This window comes from Sciurus vulgaris (assembly GCF_902686455.1).
Source record: "Sciurus vulgaris genome assembly, chromosome: 9".
NCBI lineage: Eukaryota > Metazoa > Chordata > Mammalia > Rodentia > Sciuridae > Sciurus > Sciurus vulgaris.
The window spans coordinates 50,680,190-50,707,243 of NC_136469.1; the positions used below are offsets into that span (position 1 = coordinate 50,680,190).

Here is a 27,054-nt window from a genome sequence, read left to right on the forward strand (position 1 = left end):
CAGGGGTAGAACTGAAAGGTTATGTAGTTAATCAGATAAGCATATTCAGTTACCTTCAATAACCACCATCCTGAAGACCACATGAAGTCTCATATATAGGCACAGGTTTACTTCTAACCTTAGAGGAGAGCCTTAACAGTATATCATTAGTTAGGAGTAGCACATTCACACAATATTAATTTTGGCACAAATCACTGGCTTGCTGTAAAAGGCCTTGCCATGATGTTATTTGATGACCTGGGTCTGTCTACTATTGGGTTTATAATCACTGGTCTGTAAAGCATACCATATGGCTGCTTTTTTGTAAAACCAATTTCTATCTCAGGCTGTTTGCATCATCTTTGCAAAGTTAGCAAGAACTCTTTCTGAAGAATGAGCAGTATCAATGGCCATGAATCTTCTAATCCTGAAGGGCAATCTGGTTTTGTAGTCTCCCTGTTTTCTAGAACTCATTCTTCATTACATAAATTCTCTGTGTGGAAGTTTCACTTCCTTCGTTGCTGATAGCTTCTGCTTTTTATCTTCCGATTCATGTTCTTGCAAAGTCATGTCTTTTGCAGAGTCATGTCTTTCTGCTGATAGAATTCCTTGGAATTTTCTGTTGCAAACCTCTGGCCAAATTCACTGAATAAGAGTCAAGTTCTAGCTACTCTATTTATTCTTGCAGTTGATTCCTGGCTGACACTTCATCACTCAGTTTGGAATGGAAGTGGTCACTGTCATTTCCAACTATTGTTAGCAGCTCTTTTGTCTGGAAAACATCTATTGTGTTTTTTTCTGATTTTTTGTCTTCTCACCTCTCATCTGCCATCTGTTCGTTGTCAAATTCATCTCATCCATTTCAGTTTTGAATTTTTATTTTTGCTCTTAAATTCAGAAGCAAGATCAAATCATTTTATCCATGCAGTGGACATCAAACTTCAACTTATTCTCTTTGTATGCAAGACCTTTATACAGGTCTTCCTGGGAATTTCATATAATTTCTTGGTTCACTGCACTCAGGATAATGCTTAATGTAGTCTTCTCCTTCCTTTTGTAATTGTAATATATTCTTCTTCGATTTAATATTGTTGGCATTTCCAATATATTTTAGATTCTCATTGTCTCATAATTTAGCTTTATTTTCTTTGTCAAATATTAGAATGTTCTTTGTAAAACCCTATCTTTTCAATAGATATCTGTCTTGCCAAGTGTGTTCTATTTCTTTACACCCTCTTCTTCAATTCTCAGTGTAACAGATTTTCTGAAAATTGAATTCATTTCTTTAAGCCTTCTGATTATTATTCCTTTGTCTTTTGATTTTTTTCAAAAGACACCATTGCTTCTTTGATCATTTCTCCTAATCTGATATTTTAAAACTACTTTCTTCAAGTTCTTCAAATGATTTATGCAACCTTTTGTTTTTACTTGGTGAAATTTTCCATTTTCAAGGAAGACTACGTGGGGTAAAATAACAAATAAGCTAATTCCAAATAAATAAGTAAAGTCTTCTAAGATGTGTCCTAAAAATGGGGGGGGGGGGGGGGGGGGGGGGGGCTTCCCACCTTCGTTGTGGGTGAGTCAGCAGTCAGTCAAAATGCCTGCCTTTGTAATTCTCCCTCTGGCCATTTTTAACATTTTTCTCTTTATCTTTTAATATTTCTAGGTTTCTCCTTCTATGTGTTGAAATGTGTATTGTTTTTATTTGTCAAATGACGTTAAATTTGTCAATCTTGGAACTTCTGTATTCAATTCTGGAAATGGTCAACTGTTCTCTAACAGTGCCTCCTACTGTTCTTACCCAGTGAACCACAGACATCATAACCTCACAGTGTTTCCTAAGTAGTTCTTAGTTTAAGCAACTATGTACTACAATGACAAAAAATCCAATTACTAATCTTAAGGAAGTTGTATATATTAGAAAATGTCAGTATGTACAAGTGCATATACATATATATGCATTGGGTAGGTATATAAATGTATTTTTTTATACCTATTAAGGACCTAAGGTTTGTTTACCTATTCATTTGATTCTCTTCCTGTTCCTAACCTGGCCAAGAATACCTTGAATATGACAAAAACCTCCCTTTAATCCAGAATACAGAATCTGAAATCTAATGACAGTTACAGACTTTGCTTCAAAGCAGCTTCTCCTAATATTTTCAATCAATTTTATTGCCAAATTGATTTTTACCCTCAGCCAGACTTATCCTGTGGGAGGGTTTTGGGGAAAACGAACTGGCCCACTGATGTTTTCGTTTCTCAGGAGAGTGCTTCCATGTGTAAGCCGGTGGCTCCACATCACGCTGAGAGTCACTGCATGCTATGGCCTATATTGCTGCTCATTCTTTAAAGCCAGTCAGTTCCCTATTTTCCTTGGCCTTTTTCTCCCAGCAATATTATAAGCCCTCCATTCTCATGGTGGGCTAATTATTCTCTTCTATTTGCCCGAACCATAATTCAGTGGAAGCTATTTCTACTCAAGGAAATGAGGACAGAAATTATGTAATTGAGAATGATGGCTTGAAAGCTATGAATGTCGAGAATTTTGTGCTAAGTCTGATATGTACTAACTTGGTGGTCTTTTTTTTTTTAACATTTTTTTTTTTTATTGTAAACAAATGGGATACATGTTGTTTCTCTGTTTGTACATGGCGTAAAGGCATACCATTTGTGTAATCATAAATTTACATAGAGCAATGTTGTTTGATTCATTCTGTTATTTTTTTCCCTTCCCCCCACCCCTCCCACCCCTCTTTACCCTCTATACAGTAGTTCCTTCCTCCATACTTGCCCCCCTCCCTAACCCTAACTCTAACCCTTCCCTCCCCCCCATTGTGTGTCAACCTCCACTTATTAGCGATATCATTCGTCCTTTGGCTTATTGAGATTGGCTTATCTCACTTAGCATGATATTCTCCAATTTCATCCATTTGCCTGCAAATGTCATAATTTTATCATTCTTTATGGCTGAGTAATATTCCATAGTATATATATACCACAGTTTCTTTATCCACTCATCAATTGAAGGGCATCTAGGTTGGTTCCACAGTCTGGCTATTGTGAATTGAGCAGCTATGAACATTGATGTGGCTGTATTTCTGTAGTATGCAGATTTTAAGTCCTTTGGGGATAGGCCAAGGAGTGGGATAGCTGGGTCAAATGGTGGTTCCATTCCAAGTTTTCTAAGGAATCTCCACACTGCTTTCCATAGCGGCTGCACTAATTTGCAGCCCCACCAGCAGTGTATGAGTGTACCTTTCTCCCCACATCCTCGCCAACACCTGTTGTTGCTCGTATTCTTGATAATCGCCATTCTAATTGGGGTGAGATGGAACCTTAGGGTGGTTTTGATTTGCATTTCTCTTATTACTAGAGATGTTGAACATTTTTCCATATGTTTGTTGATTGCTTGTAGATCTTCTTCTGTGAAGTGTCTATTCATTTCCTTAGCCCATTTGTTGACTGGACTGTTTGAATTCTTGGAGTAGAGTTTTTTGAGTTCTTTATAGATTCTGGAGATTAGTGCTCTATCTGAAGTATGATTGGCAAAGATATTCTCCCACTCTGTAGGCTCTTTCTTCGCGTTGCTGATAGTTTCCTTTGCTGAGAGAAAGCTTTTTAGTTTGAATCTATCCCAGTGGTTGATTCTAGCTTTTATTTCTTGTGCTATGGGAGTCCTGTTAAGGAAGTCTGGTCCTAGACCAACAAGATGAAGATTTGGACCTACTTTTTCTTCTATAATCTGCAGGGTCTCTGGTCTGATTCCGAGGTCCTTAATCCATTTTGAGTTTAGTTTCGTGCATGGTGAGAGATATGGGTTTAGTTTCATTCTGTTGCATATGGATTTCCAATTCTCCCAGCACCATTTGTTGAAGAGGCTATCTTTTCTCCATTGCATATTTTTGGCCCCTTTGTCTAGTATGAGAAAATTGTATTTATTTGGGTTTGTGTCCGTGTCCTCTATTCTGTACCATTGATCTACCTTTCTATTTTGGTACCAATACCATGCCGTTTTTGTTACTATTGCTTTGTAGTAGAGTTGAAGATCTGGTATTGCAATACCCCCTGTTTCACTCTTCCTGCTAAGGATTGCTTTAGCTATTCTGGGTTTCTTATTCTTCCAGATGAATTTCATAATTGCCTGCTCTATTTCTGTAAGGTACGTCATTGGGATTTTAATTGGAATTGCATTGAATTTGTATAGCACTTTAGGTAGTATGGCCATTTTGACAATATTAATTCTTCCTATCCAAGAACATGGGAGATCTTTCCATCTTCTAAGGTGTTCTTTAATTTCTTTCTTTAGTGTACTGTAGTTCTCATTGTAGAGGTCTTTCACCTCTTTTGTGAGATTGATTCCCAAGTATTTTATTTTTTTCGAGGCTATTGTGAATGGGGTAGTTTTCCTAATTTCTCTTTCTGAAGATTCATCACTTATGTATAAAAATGCGTTGGATTTATGGGCATTGATCTTGTAACCTGCTACTTTACTGAAATCACTTATGAGTTCTAAGAGTTTTCTGGTGGAATTTCCAGGTTCCTCTAAATATATAATCATGTCATCAGCGAACAGGGATAGTTTGAGTTCTTCTTTTCCAATTCGTATCCCTTTAATTTCTTTGGTTTGTCTAATTGCTCTGGCCAGAGTCTCAAGAACGATGTTGAATAGAAGTGGTGAAAGAGGGCATCCCTGCCTTGTTCCAGTTTTTAGGGGGAATGCTTTCAGTTTTTCACCATTTAGAATGATATTAGCCATGGGCTTAGCATAAATGGCCTTTACAATATTAAGGAATGTTCCCACTATCCCTATTTTTTCTAGTGTTTTGAGCATGAAGGGGTGCTGTATTTTATCAAATGCTTTTTCTGCATCTATTGAAATAATCATGTGATTCTTGACTTTAAGTCTATTAATATGGTGAATTACGTTTATTGATTTCCTGATGTTGAACCAACCTTGCATCCCTGGGATGAAACCCACTTGATCATGGTGCACTATCTTTTTAATATGTTTTTGTATGCGATTTGCTAAAATTTTGTTGAGAATTTTTGCGTCGATGTTCATTAAGGATATTGGTCTGAAATTTTCTTTCCTTGATGAGTCTCTGTCTGGTTTAGGTATCAGTGTGATATTGGCTTCATAGAATGAGTTTGGGAGGGTTCCCTCCTCTTCTATTTTATGGAATACTTTGAGAAGTATTGGAATGAGCTCTTCCTTAAAGGTTTTGTAGAACTCGGCTGAGAACCCATCTGGTCCCGGACTTTTCTTTGTTGGTAGGCTTTTGATGACTTCTTCTATTTCAGTACTTGAAATTGGTCTATTTAAATTGTTTATGTCCTCCTCATTCAGTTTAGGCAATTCATATGTCTCTAGAAACCTGTTGATGTCTTCGAAATTTTCTATTTTGTTGGAGTATAGATTTTCAAAATAGCTTCTAATTATGTTTTGTATTTCCATCCTGTCTGTAGTGATATTTCCTTGTTCATTCCGAATTTTAGTGATTTGGGTTTTCTCTCGTCTTCTCTTTGTTAGTGTGGCTAAAGGTTTATCAATTTTGTTTATTTTTTCGAAGAACCAACTATTTATTTTGTCAATTTTTTGTATTGTTTCTTTTGTTTCAATTTCATTGATTTCAGCTCTGAGTTTAACAATTTCCTGTCTTCTACTACTTTTGGTGCTGTTCTGTTCTTCTTTTTCTAAGGCTTTGAGCTGTAGTGTTAGGTTGTTTATTTGTTGAGTTTTACTTCTTTTATTAAATGCGCTCCATGAAATAAATTTCCCTCTAAGTACTGCTTTCATAGTGTCCCAGAGGTTTTGATATGATGTTTCTTTGTTCTCATTTACCTCTAAGAATTTTTTAATTTCCTTCCTAATATCTTCTGTTATCCATTCATCATATAATAGCATATTGTTTAATCTCCAGATGTTGGAATAGTTTCTGTGTTTTACTCTTTCATTTATTTCTAACTTCAATCCATTATGATCTGATAGAATACATGCTAGTGTCTCTATCTTCTTGTATTTGCTAACATTAGCTTTGTGGCATAATATATGGTCTATTTTAGAGAAGGATCCATGTGCTGCTGAGAAGAAAGTGTATTCACTCTTGGTTGGATGGAATATTCTATAAATGTCCGTTAAGTCTAAATTATTGATTGTGTTGTTGAGATCTATGGTTTCTTTGCTCAATTTTTGTCTGGAAGATCTGTCCAGTGGTGAGAGCGGCGTGTTAAAATCACCTAATATTATTGTGTTGTGGTCTATTTGGTTTCTGAAATTGAGAAGGATTTGTTTGACATACATAGATGAGCCACTGTTTGGGGCATAGATGTTTATGATTGTTATATCTTGCTGATTTATGCTTCCCTTAAGCAGTATGAAATGACCTTCTTTATCCCTTCTGACCAACCTTGGCTTGAAGTCCACATTATCGGAAATGAGGATGGATACTCCAGCTTTTTTGCTGAGTCCATGTGCATGGTATGTTTTTTCCCATCCTTTCACCTTTAATCTATGGGTATCTTTTTCTATGAGGTGAGTCTCTTGCAGGCAACATATTGTTGGATCTTTCTTTTTAATCCAGTCTGCCAGTCTATGTCTTTTGATTGATGAATTCAGGCCATTAACGTTCAGGGTTATTATAGAGAAATGATTTGGTTTCCCGGTCGTTTGGTTCATTTTTAAAATTTTGTTTATTTATTTGTTTGACACAACTTGTTTCCTCCTTTATTTGACAATTCCTTTAGGATAGTTCCTCCCTTTGCTGATTTGCTTCTTTGTTTTTCATCTCTTCCTCATGGAATATTTTGTTGAGAATGTTCTGTAATGCTGGCTTTCTTTTTGTAAATTCTTTTAGCTTTTGTTTATCATGGAAGGATTTTATTTCATCGTCAAATTTGAAGGTAAGTTTTGCTGGGTATAAGATTCTTGGTTGGCATCCATTTTCTTTCAGGGCTTGAAAAATGTTGTTCCAGGACCTTCTAGCTTTTAGGGTCTGGATTGAAAAATCTGCTGATATGCGTATTGGTTTCCCCCTGAATGTAATTTGGTTCTTTTCTCTCACAGCCTTTAAAATTCTGTCTTTATTTTGTATGTTAGGTATTTTCATTATAATGTGCCTTGGTGTGGGTCTGTTGTAATTTTGTGTATTTGGAGTCCTGTAAGCCTCTTGAACTTGATTTTCCATTTCATTCTTCAGATTTGGGAAATTTTCTGATATTATTTCATTGAATAGGTTGTTCATTCCTTTGGCTTGTTTCTCTAGGCCTTCCTCAATCCCAATAATTCTTAAATTTGGCCTTTTCATGATATCCCATAGTTCTTGTAGATTCTGTTCATGATTTCTTACCATCTTCTCTGTTTGTTCAGCTTTGTTTTCAAGGTTAAATATTTTGTCTTCAATGTCTGAGGTTCTGTCTTCCAGGTGTTCTATCCTATTGGATATGCTTTCTATGGAGTTCTTAATTTGGTTTATTGTTTCCTTCATGTCTAGGATTTCTGTTTGGTTTTTTTTCAATATCTCTAACTCTTTATTGAAATGATCTTTTGCTTCCTGTATTTGCTCTTTTAACTGTCGATTGGTGCGATCAATCAATGCTTGCATTTGCTCTTTCATCTCATCATTCAATGCTTGCATTTGCTCTTTCATCTCCTCGTTTGCTTCTCTGATCATTTTAATTATGTACATTCTGAACTCCTTTTCTGTCATTTCTTCTGCCATGCTGTCATTGGGTTTTATTGATGTAACATCTAGATTTGTTTGCAGCATTTTCTTTCCTTGTTTTCTCATGTTGTTCAGATATCAGTGGACCGCTGAGATATTGCAGATTTCCTCTGTTGATTTACAATGACCCTGAAGATTTCTATATATATCCCCTCTTAGCCTTCAGTAGGCTGAAGTCTTGGAGGAGGTTGATAATGCGGTGTTCCACAAGGAAGCTGCCTCTCTAGGAGTGGTGGCCTTCAGGTGGGGTATATTCCCTGCTAGTGGGCAGAGGTGCCTCCACTTGTTGACCTATGGTCATCCAAAGGGGACCTAGGCTGTGGGCTGAGGCAAGGCCTGTTTGGGCCCGAGCCTCTGGTTTTACCGTCCTTGTGGGAAACCTCACCCAGCAGGGAAGACTCACCCGGTGGGGAGGTCTCACTGGTCAGTTTCCTCCTAGGGGTTCCCCTCAATTTACAGCTACTGCCTGGGCTGGGCTGCCTTCCTCTGCAAAGTTTCCAGGGGCCCGGCCCTACCTCCTGGGCCTGGGAGCCTCACCCTTCGCAGATGAATCTCCTTAGGCTGCCCCTCCTCAGAGAATTTGCCCACAGGCCTGGAACCTTCGCTCCGCCCTAAGCCTGTCTCTGTGCGGCTCTTCCACCCAGAAGCCTCCTAGATCCTGGGACCCTGTTCTGCACCTAATCGCCTGGCTGCGTGGCCCCTCCTCTGAGCAGCCACCTGTGGCCCCGAACAATCGCTCTGAGTCCCAGAGACCCGCCACAGGTCTCTTCCTCCAGACAGCCGCCCAGTATGCCGGTGCGGTCACTAGGAGTCCAAGAAACTCACTTCGTGCCTCCTCCTCCCACCAACCACCCGTAGCCCGGGGCAATCAATCACTCCGAGTCGAAGTGACCCTGCCCGTTCCTCCTCCTTCTCCAGATAACCCCCCGGGTGTTCAGGAGCAGTCCCTCTGAGTGGCTCTGAATCCACGTGACCCGCTGCACGGGTCCTCTGGGCAACCGCCCGGAGCTCTGGTGTGGTCCCTCAAGACCAAGCGTCCCACCACGCTTCTCCTCCAGGCAGCCCCCCTGTGTTCAGGAGCTGTCACTTTAAGACCAAACAACTCACCACTCGCCTTCTCCTCTGAGCAGCCGCCTGGAGCGCTAATGCAGTCACTGCGAGTCCAAAGGACCCGCTGCGCTCCTTCTCCTCCTTCTCCTACTCCTCCGGGCAGGCCCCGGGGTTCAGAAGTGGTCAGGGTCCAAACAGCTCGCCACGCAGCCCCTTCTCTGGCAACCGCCTGTAGTTCCCGTATAGTCACCCGAATCCAAGCGGCTGCTCCTCTTCCTCCTCGTCCTCAGGGCAGGCCCCGGGGTTCAGAAGCGTCGTTCTGATTCCAAACAGCTCGCCGCGCGGCTTCTCCTCTGGCAACCGCCTGCAGCTCTGGCGCAGTCTCTCCGAATCCAAGTGGCCACGCTCCTCTCCTCCTCCTCAGGGCAGGCCCCGGTGTCCTGAGTCCACACAGTTCTCCCCGCCACTCCTCCCCCGGGCAGCCGCCGGAGCCCCAGTGGCTGCTCCGAGTCCCAGCGCTGTGCCGAGCTGCCTCCTCTATGGCGCTCCAGCGGGGGGAGGGGCGTCTCGCCGGCAGTTCTACTTCACAAAGTTTCCTGCGTTCCGGGACCCCCGTCCCATCCGGGATGCCCCCCCAGGGGGTGAGAGTCACCCGGCTACTTTGAGTTGGTCCCAAGCGTCTCAATATCTCCTCTCTTGAATCCTGAGTTCTGGAGCAACACGTAATGCAGCCACCCTCTAGGCCGCCATCTTCAACCCTCCTTGGTGGTCTTTATAATCAATTCACTGGAAGACAGGTTTTTCTCTGCTTTTAGAATGGCATCATCACAAAGACCATTCATTTAATGAGTCAATCTCTAGAAAAATCAGACTTAAGTGTATGACCTAAACACAGTGCAGTTAAAGAGGTGTAAATCTATTCAAGTGATTATCAGTTAAAAAAGTTTCAGTATATTCACATTTAATGAAATATATATATATTTTTAATACTCTTTTCCTTGACTGATAATACATTTAGTTAATGGCTAGCTCAATATTTCAGAAAGATTATGATAAACCTGAGCATAAACTGTAGTCACTGGCACTTGGTACTTTCTATTGGTAATATACTAAAACTTTGAGAAAATAAACATTTCTAAGAAATATGAAATCTCAACACTAACAATTTGCTTAGCAAAACCTTTCTTTACTGATGATGTTAAACAGGATTAACAAAAATTCTGACTCTAATGTTCTTCAGTAACACTGGATGATCAGATATCTAGACCAGCTTTTATAATTGAATGGAGCTTAACAGTTTTGCTGAAACACTAAAGACAGCATTGCCCTTTAAAAACATCTGTTCTCTTTGAAGTTTAAAACAGAAAATATATAGAAATTATGTACTAGCCATTTTGCAGCCGCACCCCCGACCCCAAAGACAGTTAAAGTACACTCAAAAAATGATTCTTTGTATTTCAGGTCCTCCGGGAAAGCGAGGGAAGAGAGGCCGGAGAGGAGAATCTGGTAAGTTTCTCTTTCAGCTGCTGTGTCTGTCATGTTCCAGTGAGGTCCCCACATCTGTTCTTCCTAATTAATGATCCTACTGCCTTGGTGGTGGTTGAGTGAGTGTTTAAATCTTCTGCACTAGACCTAGACTTTTTTTTTTAACTCTTCTTATTTTCATCAAATCATAAGAAGCTTGCAAAACATTATTAATTACAGTTTAAAAACCACTGACACCCAATTTTTACTGTGCCCCCTGGAGGGTTTCTGAGCTGCACATAGTGTGGTGACATTGCCCATGTTTCTATCACTACACGTGGTCAGTAAATATGAGATTTTTGCAAAATATCTGCCTTTGGACACTGGGGCACATGCCTTGGAAGTTTTATTATTATGTCATCCAACTGGCACAATCTTGTCATGCTTTTATTCCCATTCTTTTTAAGCATTGGGGGTTTTGACCCTTCTTGTATAACTGAAGACTTCTAGTGATGACAAGAACATTAGTATTCAATCCAGCATATTCATTTTGTAGTGGAAGAAACAGAGGCCCAGAACAGTCAGGTGATTTGGCCAAGGCTGTGCAACTCTGATGAGCCAAACTTGAAACAGAACTAATTGTCTTGACTCCCACTCCAGTCATGTTTGCTTTCAGGCCAAATCCTTATAGGCAAACTAAAATGAAAACGCCATATTAAAATATTTTTTGCAAACAAGTTATACCAATAGGTGAGTTCACTTACTATTTTGTTTTATGAAGTCTAAGATTCCAAAAATGTAAATGACCAGATGAAGTTCTTATCAGGTCATTAGTTTCTTCTTTCATGATGAGGTAATTTAAAGTTTGATTGTAACATCCTGTGAAATTTTTTTTATAAGTTGTTTATCAGTATTCAAAAAGGTCAGTTACTGAGCGTTGAAACCTTAGGAGACTAACCCAAGAGGAGCAGACGGCAGATTAATTGGGAAATTGGGGACTTGGGGACCGGGGGGCGGGGGGGGGGGGTCATTTCCTCTTCTTTTTTTTTAAAAACTGACAAATTAAAAAGAGATTATGAAAATTAATTAATACAAACCATATAGCTGCAGGATTTCTTTAAAAGTATCCTCAAAAGCTATCTTTTAACCTCATTGAAATTGAATAATTGAAATTGTGAAGGTATACTGTCACAGAGTGTAAAGTTTAATAACAGGTTGCTTTATAAATTTGAGGAAAAAGAAGTGACTAAATATTGCTTAAATCAGATAATCATGGAGATGATGTTTTTGTCATAAGAAAGCGAGCATTAAGGGAAGAAGAAAATTTTATGCTTTTGCAGTGCAGGGGATCCAACCCCGGGACTTGTGCTTGCGATGCAAGCACTCTACCAACTGAGCTATCTCCCTAGCCCCTTATTTAAAGCTTTATAGGAAACATAAAAATCAAGTCCCAACTTCTTAGGTACTTAAAATTGGTGCTTCAAGGGACTGAGGTTGTGGCTCAGGGGTAGAGCCCTTGCCTCACATGTGGGAGGTACTGGGTTTGATTCTCAGCACTGCATTTAAAGAGGTGAATAAAATAAAGGTCCAGCAACAATTTAAAAAAAAAAAAAATGGTGCTTTAGTTGAATATATAGTGTGTGAATTATTGGGATTTTCTTAGACTTTGTTTTGAAAATAATACATAGATTTAAAGAAACCCTTGCATAAACACTAGGCCTTAGTCTTTTATGTTTTGACAGTACTGTATTTTCATTTAAGAATGAAAAACATTCTTAAAACAAATCTCAGGTTCATTTGTGATTTGGCTGTTTTACCCAACTCAAAAAGTTAGATATTAATTCTCTTTAACTGGTCTATGTTAATAACCAAAGATTTTCCTGATTCATATTTTATCTAAACTTTTATAATTGAACAGACTTCACTTACATGGACCTCTCAGTAATCCACAAACAGGTCTAAAGGAATCTGAAAATTCCATGAGACTTTATGTAAAATTTTTGTGAAGACGTAAAGGCATTTTTCTGAATCTAATCTCAGTTCTTAGTAACCTCCCTTGTTTTATGATAAGAATGATGATCTTTTAATCTTTTATTTAACTTAGCATTTTGCACATTTGCTAATTCATCTCTCCCTTTTTCTTTTTCTTATCTCTCCACCCCTTACCCCACAGGTCCTCCTGTAAGTATATTTGATGATTTGGGCTCTTCTGCATTAATCAGCATCACGTATGTTAAAATTTGGCTAAAGCATTAAAATATCATCTACATTTCAATTAGAAACAAGTTAACTGACCTCTTAGGAATACTTAAGTTTGGAACAAAATTTTTTTTCCTTTACAATTTGGGCACCGTGTGTTATGTTGGAGGTTGGAGTGCAATATGTAACCGTTTAAAACACAATTTTATTTTTGATCCTTTATCACACACACCAATTACTCACTTGAGACTTTGGGGATAACTTAAGAAACTTCTGATTTTAAATACTTTTCCTGGAATTCTGAGGTTTCTTTTGCAAGCAAATCTCCAAGCTATTTCACACTTCTTTTTTCATCTGTTTAAACTCCTATCTGAAATATTTGCATTTGCCAGTCCACCAAATGTAGATGGCAACAGGATCTCGGAAGTGATACCCCCTGTGGGTTTGGCCCAGTCCTCCCTCCTTAGCAACACTCCCTTTGAAGTCTGTTGGAGCTTTGCCTGCATAAAGAGCCTGAGATGGAGCCCTTGGAGAGTTTCACTCTTTTTTCTTTCCTTGAGTAGGTCATAGCTCTAGCATTCCAGTCTGCTTTGCACTCATAGGAACAGATTATCTTGTCAGCTTTGAGCTGGATGTGTTTTTGAGTAATATCCTGGATATCTCTTGTCTGACCCCAATGTTTATTCTGTGCACTGTGCCTTTACAGTAGCAATGATCATTGGCCTGGAGATATTTTCTCATCCCAGATAGCCAGTGTGCTGCAGGATTCGAAGATACCATATTGGCAACTTACCCTAACAGGCCAGCATGGTCTGGGGAGAGGGGCTTAGCATATACTCATTTACTTGATTCAGAGGAAGCATTGGCTTCCAAATATCTTTTGCAGTCTTCCTGTCACGTTCAAGGATGGAACATAAATCATGGTCAAAGAAATCTTTGCTTTTGTAACTGACTTTTAGCTCTTGCTTAATGCTAGGCAGACGGCATGCCCTGGGTCTAGGAGTCTTTACTCTTTGGCTTCATATTTAAGCCCTGTCCTTAAAACTAGAAATAAACCACTACTATCCAGAAGAGACCCTGGAGGTTACAGCTATAGTAGCATGTTCAAAACTTTTTTGTGTGAAATGTTTTCACCATGTCAAGAGATAGTCAGATCTCATTTCTGCCAGGGTTCTATTATTTTCTCTTTGATTCTTTGAAAATTCAAATAGCACTTGCTTTCTTGAGCCATCTATTAGTCCAAATTTTGTATTTAAGGTTATCCATTATCCTAGTGTTATTAAATATAGGAAAGAGAACTAGCATTATTAAGCATACAGCAGGCTATATCCAAGGCACTTTAAACACATAATTTCATTTTGTTCTCAGTAGCCCTCTCATGTTACCATTCCAATGATGTTCAGTGGGAGAAGAGGGGAGAATATATCAACCATGCTATCTTCACTAACACAGTGAGGTGTTACCATAGTACTTAGGACACTAGATCATGTGGGCCCTTATGGGTTAAATACCTCTTAGTGAAATCTGGTTGAAACTCTAATTTCTAAACCCCCATCCATGACTTCTAAGAAATATCTGTTTTCTATTAAATTTTGCTTTCTAGGTACAAACTAGGTGACTTTATAACAAATTTCGATTATGCTTCTTATATCTGAGTAAATATTAATGAACAGTTGCATTATGATTAGACCCATTAATTTCTAGTGACCTTATTCCTTATAATTTTAGCATAATTTCAATTTTATGTATAGCTTTTCCTTCTGCTTCTTTTCTATGAACTGGTATCTGTCAGTCTATGTAATTTCATTTTCAGAGAAGTATTTATTTCTCTGATTTTGTGTCTTTTAAAATATCACTCAACTATCACCATGTTATGGTTTGGATATGAGGTGTTCCCCAAAACCCAAAAGCTCTTGTATTAATGCAGGATTTTTTGGAGATAAAACAGTTGGATTGTGAGAGCTGTAAACTAATCAGTTCCTCCTAGTTTGATTGGACTAACTGGATGGTGACTACAGTCATGTGGGGTGTGATTTGAGGAGGTGGGTCATTTGGGACATGTCCTTGAAGGTTCATCTTCCTGTGGCCCCTTCCCCTTCCTCTCCCTGCTTTCTGACTACCATGAGGAGAGCAGCTTCCTTCCTCAGCACCCTTCCCCCATGATGTTCTGTTCATCTTGGGCTAAGAGCAAAGCACTCAGGTGACCACAGGCTGAACCTCTGAAATCATGTGTCCCAAATAAATTTTTCCTTCTCTAAGTTGTCAGGCATTTTGGTCAGAGCAAGGAAAAACTAGCTTTTGTGAAGTAACCAACATACTCCCCAAATAAGATACTGGATATAACGGCAAGACATTGTTTGCCATTTTAATCACAAATGCTCTTGGTTTCATTCTGTACTCTAAACATGAAGTCCAAAGGTTGTCTGAGAAGGTGAATAGACTTGCTCCTGGTGAGCAGTCCTTGACGTAGAATTTATGGTAAATAAATGAACTTCCTGTGGCCCTGAGTGCTAGAGGCACTGTGGCTTCCTATGAACAGAAGGATCATGAAGTGTAACCGAGGATCCTGATGTGATTTTCTTGTCATTCACTTTCACTTTTTCATTATGCAAAGGACAGCATATTAGGGCACTCCTCTGAAGGAATAAACAAGCTTGGGACTGGTTGTCCCAAGGAGAGAATGGCAGATCACCTTGTCCCTCAGGATCACTGAGAGTGACCTGATTTTCTTTGCCCTCCTGATGTAATGTTCTCAAGTAAGATTAAATAAACAAAACAAAAAAGAAATCCATGCATAATAAAAGTTAATTTAGTAGCCTTGCATTTACAACTTCATTTGATTTATGTTGGAAAACTTGTATATCTCACCCTAGAATTATATGTGGATATATAATTGTGTGTTTCTCTTGTCAGTTTCCATATTCTTGCATGTTGAGATCATTTATAATTTAAAGCTCGAAATGCAACTTGCATTAGATCCCACATATCAGTTTTCTCTACAAGAAACTGTTCAGCCTTGTCCATTTTAACTGTTATGGGGCGCAACTTAAGAACAGACCAATCACCACTGAGAAGTCCAAATTTGAGAGTCTTTATTAAGCTGGCCAGCTGACTGTCTCACACAATGCCCCAAAAAATGGCTATTGGGAGAACAGCCCCGATCACAGGGTTGTAGGGGTTCTTATACCAAAAATCACATCAATCATAAGTGTCTGTTGCTATGATTTGAAATTACAAAGTAACATCATGAGATCATCAATAGAGGGGGAAGTGGGTCAAAATGACCCTTACCTAGGTACAAACTAAAGAATGGTTGCTAACATCCACACAATTACTGTTTACATGGCACATTGTTTAAGAGCAATAGGAATCAAAAGAGAGCAATTCTTTACTACATAGGAGTTGCCATTGTATATTATTAAACATGTCACACCAAGTAACTGATGATGGGCACAGAGGCGGGGGTGTTCCCATGGGAGAAACTTATTTCCTACATAACATGGAATCTCAGAGAAAAATGGAGTCTGTTTAGTCATTTCCCTTAGAGTCTTGCCTATAACATTCTCATGGAGTCAGATCTGTCAGCCCATCACATAACAAAAAGATATTGCTACCATAGGAGACTCCACCGTGAAAGGGTGCAATGAGACAATTTTATGATAATATATGTAATTTGTTTTTATGTGGGTGTCAGATCCTTTTTCTGTTTTCTTTCTCATAAAGGTAACATGTATTAGAATACCACTTTAAAGGACTCCATGTGGGCTCTTTGCATGTCTAGCTCAGATGCCACAACTCTTACTTGCAAGAATGGTGATGTGCCTGACCATTGTGTTCCTGGCTATGAAACTGCACTCCCATTTTGGGTATCTTTAGAATATATTCATATTGAAATAGGAAGTAAAGGGTTTGATCCACATTTACAAAATAACTTCAGTGTTTTCAGATGGGGCCAATTTTCTTCCTGGTTCTGATTTTTAGAGTCCAGAGGGGATGCAGTCCCTCTGTCCTTTTGTCCCAGAAGGAAGTACCATTGTACCATTCACAGGTCACAGAATCAAGCGAGTCCTATAATTGCAGCCAGGAAGGAGTCAGGAGACCTTTTTTAACTGGCTGTTTTATTGGTATCAGTCTATCAAGCTCCATAATTAAGCTTGACTGACAGAGATATGATGTTATTGTTGGTAGCCAGAACCCTCTGAGGTGCGAAACACGACGCCGCTGCACTGCAGTTCCGTTCCATCCACCTTCCACAATTGTCAACTCGGTTTGAACCTTAGAATCTTGTTGACAGATGAATGAAGCAGACTCAGCCAAGTGAAGCTTACAGTGCTATTTCTGCCAATGTGGTAAATGAATTAGGAAAAGAAGTCTCCGTAGAACTTTCAGATGAAAAACTCTGACATTTTTACTTCAAATTGAAAAAAGGAGATCTGTACGATTTTTAATTCAAAAGTAAATATTTTCCAGATATAACCACAATCGATAGCAACTACCTCTCTAGGTCACTTTACCTACCAATTCTCATTCCACCCCGTGACCTAGAAATTTGTTATACCTGTTTTACAGAGGAAGAAACTGAGTTTTGGGCTGTTCGAGTAATTTGCCCAAACATGCACATCAAGCAGGAGGGTAGGTCTGGAATCGGAACACAGGCCTGTCTCTCTTCAAAGCCCACTTTCCCCTATTTCTACAAGAGGTTTTTCAGGCAGTTAGGTATAAGTGTTACCACCCACTTTGCAGTTATTTTATCCTCTATTACTTGTGGCTCATACCACACTCCCTTAGTTCTTTGTAGATCTCACAACTTGCATGTGTTCTTTCCATACTGCCAGTTATTTAAAACTAACTTATGAATCTTCTAATAATCATCTAATGGAAGTGCATCCTGTGAAGTGTGACATTTGTCTCTTAAGAAACCTAGGTAAAATATTTTCTTGAAGTTTCTCAGAAAAAGTTCCTGAACTTACTTTTGTTACACTACTGCTAGATTATGAAAATATTTTTGTTTCTCTTTGGACTCTTTGAATGGGTAGGGAATATTCGCTTTCTTCTAATGACAGGGTATCATTGTTGCTGGAGGGAGCAAATCATTTGTCTTGTAGGAGGTAGTATCAATAGTAAGAAAGAATCCAGTCACCTGAACAAGCCAAAGAAATGAAAATCTGGAGAATTAATTTGTCATTGAAGGCTTCTTGGGGATGAATTAAAATAGAATAGACAATAGGTTATCACAGATAGGTTTCATTTGCCTCCTGGAACAGAAGAAGAAAAAAGAATGTAATCATAAACTACTATAAGGTTCCTCACTGTCTTTTCGTTTCTGCTCTTTTGAGTAGTTCAGGCGCCATTTTTGGTGAGGTCCATGTTCAACAATGATTTGCTTTAATTCTTCCTCTGCTATTGGTTCTGTAGATTGTATGCCAGGTTAGGAAGAGCTCTGGAATTCTGAAAGTGGCAATGACAGTGATTAAGTTTATCTTTGAACTGAGATAAATTGAAGGATGTTAAAGTGAAAAAAAAAAAAAAGGAAGAGAGAAAACATATGCAAGTTTTAATGTTATTTTTCTTTGCAACATTAGTTTTTGTTATGGAGTATTTCTGGATACCATCTGTTTTAGAATAACTTATATTGTAGCAGACCAACATTGAGATGTTTACTGGCTTACCACAATAGAGATTTATGTCTTCTACATGGTTAGGGGCGTTGTTTCTTACAGGGACCCAGATGAATGGAGATTCTGCCATCTCCAACATGCAGGTTCCAAGGCTCTCGTGGGCAAGGACCTATAGCCATCAGATAGATAAGGAAAGAGAGTAGAGGGTCAGAAGGGAGGATTTTTTTTTTTTTTTTAGCACTCCTGGAAGTATAGGCGTTTTTGGTTTCTATCACTTCCAACCACATTCCTTTGGAAAAAGTAAAATCAGATTTCTACCTAGCTTTAAGGGAGATAGAAAAATGTAGCTGTGGGCTCAGAAGAAAATGTAAATAAATTAAGGAAGTCTCTATCCTATCTGGAAATGATTTCTTAAGAAAAAGAAAGCAGCAAAAATCCCCAGAGAAATGTATATAGATATGTCACTTGGGTAATAGTGTGACCTTGGTTAAAATTTACGGAACTTTCTTTAAAACTATTATCACTGGAAAAGTGATGGTTGTCATCGTGGTCATCATCATCATCATCATTGAAGGGAAACCAGTAGAGTAGAGCAAGGAAATCTGTGGGAAGGAGGAGGAGGGGTAAAGAAAGGTGCTGGGAATGAGATCGATCAAATTATGTTATGTGCATGCACAAATATGACATCATGGGCCTCGCTCTTTTGTATAATTGTAATGTACCAATAAAACAAAGAAGAAGAAGAAGAAGAAACTATTATCACTAGAAACCTGACCAGAAAAAGACATAAAAGGAAGAGATTTAAAACAAAAAGCAAGCTGGGCAGGGTGGCACATGCCTGTAATCCCAGGGATTTAGGAGGCTGAGGCAGGAGAATTGCCAATTTGAAACCAGCCTCAACAATTTAGTGAGACTCTCAGCAATTTAGGAAGATCCTGTCTCAAAATTTAAAAAATAAAAGGGACTAGGGATATAGCTCAGAGGGAAAGCACCCCTGGGTTCAATCCCTAGTACCAAAACAAAACACACAAGTTGAGGAATGGTTTATAAGCAGAGTAGGGTTTTAACCCATTTCTTTCATATTGTCCCAGGTGTGGACCATGTATAAAATCTTAAATATTTCATATTATTAATATGATAGTTATGAATAATATATAAGCTCTATTTTAGTGCATATGTGTTGATTTCATTGAAATCTTTGCAAAATTGAAAATTTGGGATTTAATAGATTAATAACAGAGGATGAGATTGGGCCTGCCAGATTACTTCATAACCTTATTGATAATGAAGACTGTTGATTTTAAACACTTTCCCAACCTTTAAATACCAGTCAGTGTTCCTGTGGCCTCTCCTTCTGTTTCTCTGGTCACTGAATGGCTTCTTGACCTTCATCAGTAACAGAACTGGGTCCAAGGAAGCCTCCTCCACCAGCAACAGTACAATTACCTATCTTGGCTTGTATTCCTAATTGTCTCACACCGAAGTTTGATTTTTAGTAAAGTTTCTGTGATAAAATGATGAGCACTTTTAAGATTCACTTTCAGGAAGTGTGAGGCGTGATCCCTGTCATTCTTATGGTTGGAGGTCAGTTGGTTAATTAAACAGAAAAGTGAGAGGTTAGGGATGAATCCCCTCTCTTTCAGGGATAGTTGGTAGGTAGAATAAGAGGGAGCTAAAAAAGTGCTTTAAAAAAAAAAGGTGAAAATGGTAGAAGTCCATCAGTTTTTTTTATAAGGTTTTTAGGATTGAACCTCATATAAGTGCCCTACCACTGAGTTACACCCCCAGCTACAGTCAGAATTTCTAAACAAAAAGTTAAAAAGTAAGCTCAGTTTTAAAGTCTTTGCTTTTAATTGATCGGACACCTACATCCCACCATAGTACTCAGTCTCCTAACAAATGGAGTGTCACATAACCCCTGCCTGTTTTACTTTCTTGTCACCAAATACTTAGTCACATGGCTAAATTCCTAGGGATATTTATATAAGTACACATGTAAATATCTTATGGGACAAATTATTATGGGACTCCTGTAGATTTATGAAGTAATACCTACCTATATTCAAGTAGTCACTTTAAAATCAAGTGCTGTGACAAAAGCAGGTAGACCCATTTGTGAATGTTAGAGTTTGAACAAGGTCAAATGAGTGATTTGGTTGATTGTTTTTTCCTCCTCAGTGCCTGAGTATTTGATAGAATTCAGCAGCCCATGATCACAGCTCAATATCCCCATTCTTCTAAACTAGCTTCTTAAAATGCTGTGATTCCTTTTATACAAAGTGTGGTTCCTGCTTAATTTTGTTACATGGATGCCATGAAGCTCTCCTGTATTTGGCCTAAGTTAACTAGATGTTCTGTTGATCCAAACTAGGTTGTGGATTAGAATATGGAAAGCATCCCCTCCTTTAGTTGTAAAATAAACTTCAGTTTTGCCTTTGGTGGAATTTAAAAGGTATCAAGCCATGGAATCTTTAATATTCCAGATTGCCTAAATGTTTTTATTTTTAAAGGATATTTATAAGGCACTATTTAATTTCATAAATCTTCCTACTTTCATAAGATTTGCTTAGGGTTAAATTACATAAAATCTTTTGCTTGTTTTCTTACTTGCTGGTATTTTGAGCCTCAAAAATGCACACATTTATTTCCACATAATTCTTATTAGAATTTCCCTATGATTGAGGGAATGAATAAAGGGTATAATATAGAATTTAGAGACAGAAAATGCTCTAAAGGATAGCTAATAATTAGTTCACACAGTTATTTAAAACAGCACCCTTTCATTCATCAGACTTATGCCTAACATCTAATTTATGCCATTTCTTCTGCTGTATGATGGAGATAAAATGACAAATAAGACTTGTCCCTGTTTTCAGGGACCTTAGAATCTAGTGGAGGATGAAATAAAGCAAAAACCTAGCAATACTATAACAGAAATATGTTCATGATCTGCCAGGTGTTGCAGAGGAACAGCAGAGGAGCAAATGATCCAGATTAGGGTATAGAGGAGATCAGGGCTGCCTCTCCATCCAATCGATTTCAAGGTCTTGTCAAGGTGGAAAATCAAAGTAGTGTGTCTTGTCAAAGAGGTTAGCATTTTCAAAGCCTTTGAGGTGAAGAAAGAATGGCATTTCGGGGGAAACCGTGTATTCAGTAAGGCTAGAATATAAAGTCCAGGAAAGAAGATTGGAAAGTAAGGAGAGCTGAGACTGGGGAGAGAGGCTGTGAAGAAACTTGCGTGCCAGGCTAATTTGTTCCCCTAAAAGTAGGCCGGCTCTGAGGGATGTAATTAAGCGGGAGAGGAGCATGGTCAGGGAAGCATTTTGGGAGGAGTGCTCGTGCTAAAGGTCAAGAGCGAGGAGCCATGGGAAGAGACAGATAATCAGGGCAGTACTGCGGCTACTAAGGTGGGAAATAGAATGGCCTGGAAGAATGGTAGCAGGCAGCATGCAGAGGACGGGGCAGAGGCAGGGGCGCTGATGAGGTAGAAACAGTGAGAGGCGTGGCAGGTGGAGTAGTGAAGAGGATGGAGCAGTTGGGGGTGACTCTTGGGTCCCTCTCTGGTGGAATCAGGTGCATGCCACTGGGACAGAGAATAAAGAAGCCAAGCAAGAAGGATATGGAGGTCTTCAGCTGAGAAAAGTTATCAGGAACATTTATAAGATTTATACAAAGGATGGAGGAGTCTCCCAGAGGAAGAAGTGAAGGATGATTCTCCCGTGAGGGCAAAGGAGGACACTGCAGGGGCAGAAACTCAAGGAAAGGAGACTTCTAGGGAGAAAAATGGATTTCAGTGTTGAATATTTTGAGTTTGAGTTATTGGCAAGATACTTATAAAATTTATAAGTAGAGGTACTTATAAGCATTGAGAGATACCAAGTTCTTCGTATTGTGACACAAAATGATTATGGGCTTGGGGTTTTATTCTCTCCACACTGTACTGCTGGCATGGTTGGAGTGCTAGTGCTCTTGCAAAATGCCAAATGAGTTTAAAAAAACAAAAGGATCAATGGGCCTTACTACTAAAAATGACCTTGGTGATTTTATCAGTCAGGATTCTGCAAAGAAACAGAACCAGTAGGAAACCTAAATATGTAGGGAGATTTATTTTATGAGATTGACTCATACAATTGTAATCCAAAATTTGTACACAGGCCAGCTGGCTGGAAAATCAGGCAAGATTTCTATGCTGAATCTTGAAGTAGAATTCCCTCTTCTCTAGGAAAAACCTCAGTTTTTACTCACAAGGCCTTTAACTGGCTGGATATAGCCTACCCACATTATTGAGGGAAATCTACTGTACTTAGCTTACTGAGTGTAAATGCTAATCACATCTACTAAATATCTTCACAGCAGCATCTAGACTAGCATTTGTCCAAATAGCTGGGCACCAGAGCCTAACTAACGTGACACATAAAGTTAATCATCCTCCTACACTGATGTTTTCAAATAAACCCCTCTTCAAATCCTGCTTTTACAGACACTTACTGAACACGCACAGATGTACGCTCACCCTTGTCCTGTATTGCTCTCTTCTTCCCACTTTGTAAATCCTTCCTCCTCCTCCCATTTTCCCTTGCCATGATTTAGTTTTTATATTCTAGGTGAATAACCTTGTAACATTGGGGGTGAGATTATGCATGTATAACTTGACTAGCATTCCTGGCTAATAATAATGCAATTGGAGGTTAGATGCCTAAACCCTATATGGTAGGTGGACTGAGAGCTTTGTTCAGTTTTACTTCACATAGCTGTTAGTAGAGCTCAGAGAAGGGGAGTGACAGACTTATGGCACATGGATCCTTTTGTGGTTTGGATATGAGGTATCCCCCAAAAGCTCCTGCATTAAACAGAATGTTTGGAGGTAAAGTGATTGGATTGTGAAAGCTGTAACCCAATCAGTCCATCCTAGTTTAAATGAACTGATTGGCTATTAACTGCAGGCAGGTGGGGCATGACTGGAGGAGGTGGGTCACTGAGGGTGTGCCCTGGAAGGGTGCATCTTCCCTGAGGTCCTTTTCCCTCCTCCCTCTTCTTCCTGGCTGCCATTAAAGGAGCAGCACCCCTCTGCCATGCCCTTCTGCCATGACGTGCTGCCTCACCTTGGGTCCAGAGCAATGGAGTCAGTCAACCATGGACTAAATCCCTGGAAACATAAGCCAAAATAAACTTTCCCCCCTCTAAGCTGTTCTTGTCAGGTACTTCGGCATGGTGACACAAAGCTGACTATCAGGACTGGCTTCTCAGTGGCATGTAGGCAGCACTGAGCTCTGAATGTATTTGATCTCTCTGCAGCAAATAAATGCAGACACACGCACTTCTTAGGGAATAGCTACAAGATGATCTCTTGTATTTGACACATTTGAGGATGAAACATTTCTAGAAAACCAGAATTTGGAACCTATGTTTAAGAAAGGATGGTTGGTAATGGCATTTCTGTTGCCCAGAGCCTGTATCAGGAGGGAGCGGGGGACAACTCTGGAGCAGCAGGGACTGCCCAGGAACTGAGGGGTGCATTGGTCAGGAGGCCTAAGACAGGCAGGCTGGGCTGCAGACCAAGCCCAGAGGTGAGGGGCTGGCTCTTCCTAACTTGTTCCCCACTGTTCTCTCCCTTCCTCCTGGCTCTGGACCTGTCCCACCTCCCAGTGTTCTGTGGGCAAAGAGGAGAGTAGAGATGGGAAAAAGACAGCATCCGCACAAAGTGGCTGAATCACCACTTCCTTCTATGAATATACAAATGAAATCCATATTTGTGTAGCCAACCCACAGAAAAAGAAGGGGAAGGTTTGGCAGGCACAGTAGAAACCCAATCTGGAAACTACAAATTTAAAAACAATTATTTTAAATTTCATATCACAAACTTCCTTTTGGAGGCTTCCGTTAACTACATCTATGTTAGGATAGTCTTCTGGGAGTAGAAATATAAGCATTACAGAGCTTTGTGCTGCCCAGAGCCCATGGATTTTATAGGACACATGAAAGCATACTTGAGTCCTGTACTGCAGACACGGTCTTTTATTCTGATATATAATTTCATTCAACAGTAGTAGACACACATACTTGGTCTCTTGATTTGCAGTTTTGGGAACAATTTCAACTTGCCCCCTTCCAGAGAGCATTATTAACAACCAATTGGCGTACAGTTTCTGGCTTTTTCACAGGTGAGAGTGGAAGTTGAAAGAGTGGATTAGAGAGTTCTCTGCAGGCACCCCAGATAATTTATCGCCCTTCTGTGGTAAAGGCTGAATGTATATATCTTTCACCATATGTAGCCTTCCATTTAGACTTCTAATCAATGGCAAAGAATAAGAACTGGTTTTTAAAAACCATCCCTTGGAGTGGAACTAATCAGCTTGTGGTTTCCTTTCAGGTAGTCTGACCATTATCCAATATGCCCCATATATATCCTTGGATAGGAAATGACCTAAACTTCCACTTCCAGTTGTGTGTGGATTATTTATCCTGACGCCCCCTCCACCTCCATCCAGCCCTCTACTTTGCATATTAAAGTTAAACCTCTAATCATTGAATCTCCATGTCTGGAAAGTTAATCTGGAGTTGCCATTGCATACAAACTTACTTTGTATGTTATATGGCAAGAGTTGAAAAGAAACTATTTTAGAATTCTTGTATTGTTTACTAGTTTGAAAGTTGTGTGAAAGATGAGGATTTATCCCTTAGCCTGACTAGATTCCCCTGGGTTTTTTTTTGTTAAGAATGTTATTTTCCCAGAGGAATTAGCTTCCCCTGTTTAGAGGGGGTAGAAATTCCCTTTTAAAACTTTAGTTTGGTGATGTTAATAGAGTTTAGAAGAGAGTTTGGAGAACATAAATAAGCTGATGGCAATTTCAGATCTTTGGAACATTTTAAACAAAATGAAAAATTGCTTGACCTTGTATCAAATATCATAATTTATAGGAAACTCACTACAGAGATTGTACATTTCCTATAATATGAAGTTTCCTATGTGCAGATATTTAATCAAAAACACAAGGTAAATGAATTTGAATTGAGAAACCTCCTATTCATCATTGTGAGGAGGGAAATCTTTTATTTTGTCATTAAAAAGTATCCTTAAAAAGCAGGCAATTTCTTTCCTCACTATTTGTTTCCAAAACTTCTCATACTTTCTAGAAACTCCAATAACTAAAGCACCTGGATCATTTTCTAGGCTTCTATTCTGTTAAAAATAAATAGGAAGTGTTCATGCGTGTAAATTATCACTGGAAATTGACCTGCCTTTTCTTTGTGTAGTGTTAAGTACTCTGTCATCCTAAAATAGGGTGATCACCAAGATGCAGCCTACATTAGGACTTTCAGTGATTTTAACACATTTATAATGTCAGTAAATTAGGCTTCATGGACCATATAAGCATTCCTTTTGGTAAGAGTTTGGAAGCAGTCAGGGGGATGGGTTACATCAGGATGTTTCTTGTTCCGGGACTGGAAGTCAGTATTCTTTCATGTGTGAAGTGTTTCCTCACTACATCCTGCTTTTGTTGGCTGACAGTAGCTATGAAAGGTGGCATACTATTAAAATCAGCATGATGAATCTCTTGCAAAAAGAACAGCTCTTAGTATTCTCACCTTGCCTCACCCTGTACAGGCTAGGCTTTTAAATACCTTAGCATACCAGCAGTGATCTCTAAATGATGTCCTAAATTGCAGACCTTCAAACTTTTTTTTTTTTTGGTACCTGGGGTTTTTTTGCACGAGGGTGCTTTACCACCAAGCTACATCTCCAACCCTTTTTATTTTTTATTTTGAAACAGGGTCTCATTAAGTTGCCGTGAGGTTCTTGTTAAGTTACTGAGCTGGTCTCAAACTTGTTATCCTCCTGCCTCAGCCTCCTGAGTTGCTGGGATTACAGACATGCACCACTGTGACTGGCAACTTTTAGAATTTTTACTTTTATAACCAAAATAACTAACTGTTTAACTTTATTCATCAATTTTCTTATGGAGCTCTATATGAATATTACTTATATAAAACTTAGCTCCATGTCTAAACATTATATATATAATTTCTATATATATGTATATATATAATTATATAACTTGTTTAAACGTTATATGTATTATATATATAATTATATGTATAATATATAGATAGAGCTACCTTATGGAATATTAGCTCATAGGGGAGTATTAGGATTTTAACATCTGACATGTGCAGATTTTTATTCTTAACAAACTTTAAAATAATAGGAAAAAAACAAGATACTATCTCATCAGTCAGAATGTCCAGTTGCTCAAGCTTTTCTGCTAAGTAAGGAAAAAAAAAAGTTTTAGAAGAATCTCTTCCTAAGATTTTATCTTCAACCCATGGAAAGCCATGGAAAGTCTGAGAATTCATAGAACACTAAAATTACAGAGTTTAGTAGTTGGGAATCTTAGAGATTGAATCCAAGTTATCTCTTCATTGTTTAAGTTAATGAATTGCAGATGAAGCCCAGTTGGGACTTTGAAGAGGACCACTGCCACATAGGTCCACTTGGCAGTGATGACAAAGGACACCATGAATAATAGTACTCAGTATGTTGCACCTCAATTAACTCATTTCTAAGGGAATATCTTCAGAAATGCTTCATATATTAAAGAGTGGAATTCATCAAAGTCATTGTGCCACATCTGTTAAAAAGATTCATTGCTTGCTGAGCTATAGCCAATTAATTTTCCAGAAATGACATTTTTCACAGCTTATTGTGGGCACCAACAACATCACATGTATGTCTCCAGTGACACTGAAGATGGATTAGAATGTGCGTTCTGTTTGTGCATATGGAGGTTTCAGGTCTTAAGAGAAGTGAAAATTTGTAGGTAAAGATGCTTTTTGTGTTTCTGTCAGCCATGAACTATTACAGATTTGCTTTTTAAATACTTGTGTGGTTAAGGATTAGAACAGCACTGTGGAAGGAATTTATTTCTTACTCTTTAAATAATATTCTTTAATTACTTGATTATTCTTTAATTACTTGAGTGAAACCTCAACATTTTGTTACTTGCTTGTTTTATCTTAAT

The 27,054-nt window shown here is 38.8% G+C and overlaps 1 protein-coding gene across 1 annotated transcript in view; it reads left to right on the forward strand.

The window, feature by feature from the left end:
* Positions 1 to 27,054, forward strand: part of COL25A1 (collagen type XXV alpha 1 chain) — a 453,979-nt gene that overhangs the window by 244,905 nt on the left and 182,020 nt on the right. Inside the window, exons 3-4 of the mRNA XM_079153601.1 lie at positions 10,215 to 10,259; positions 12,391 to 12,398. Coding sequence (XP_079009727.1) covers positions 10,215 to 10,259; positions 12,391 to 12,398 — 53 coding nt within the window. The remainder of the gene's footprint in view (positions 1 to 10,214; positions 10,260 to 12,390; positions 12,399 to 27,054) is intronic.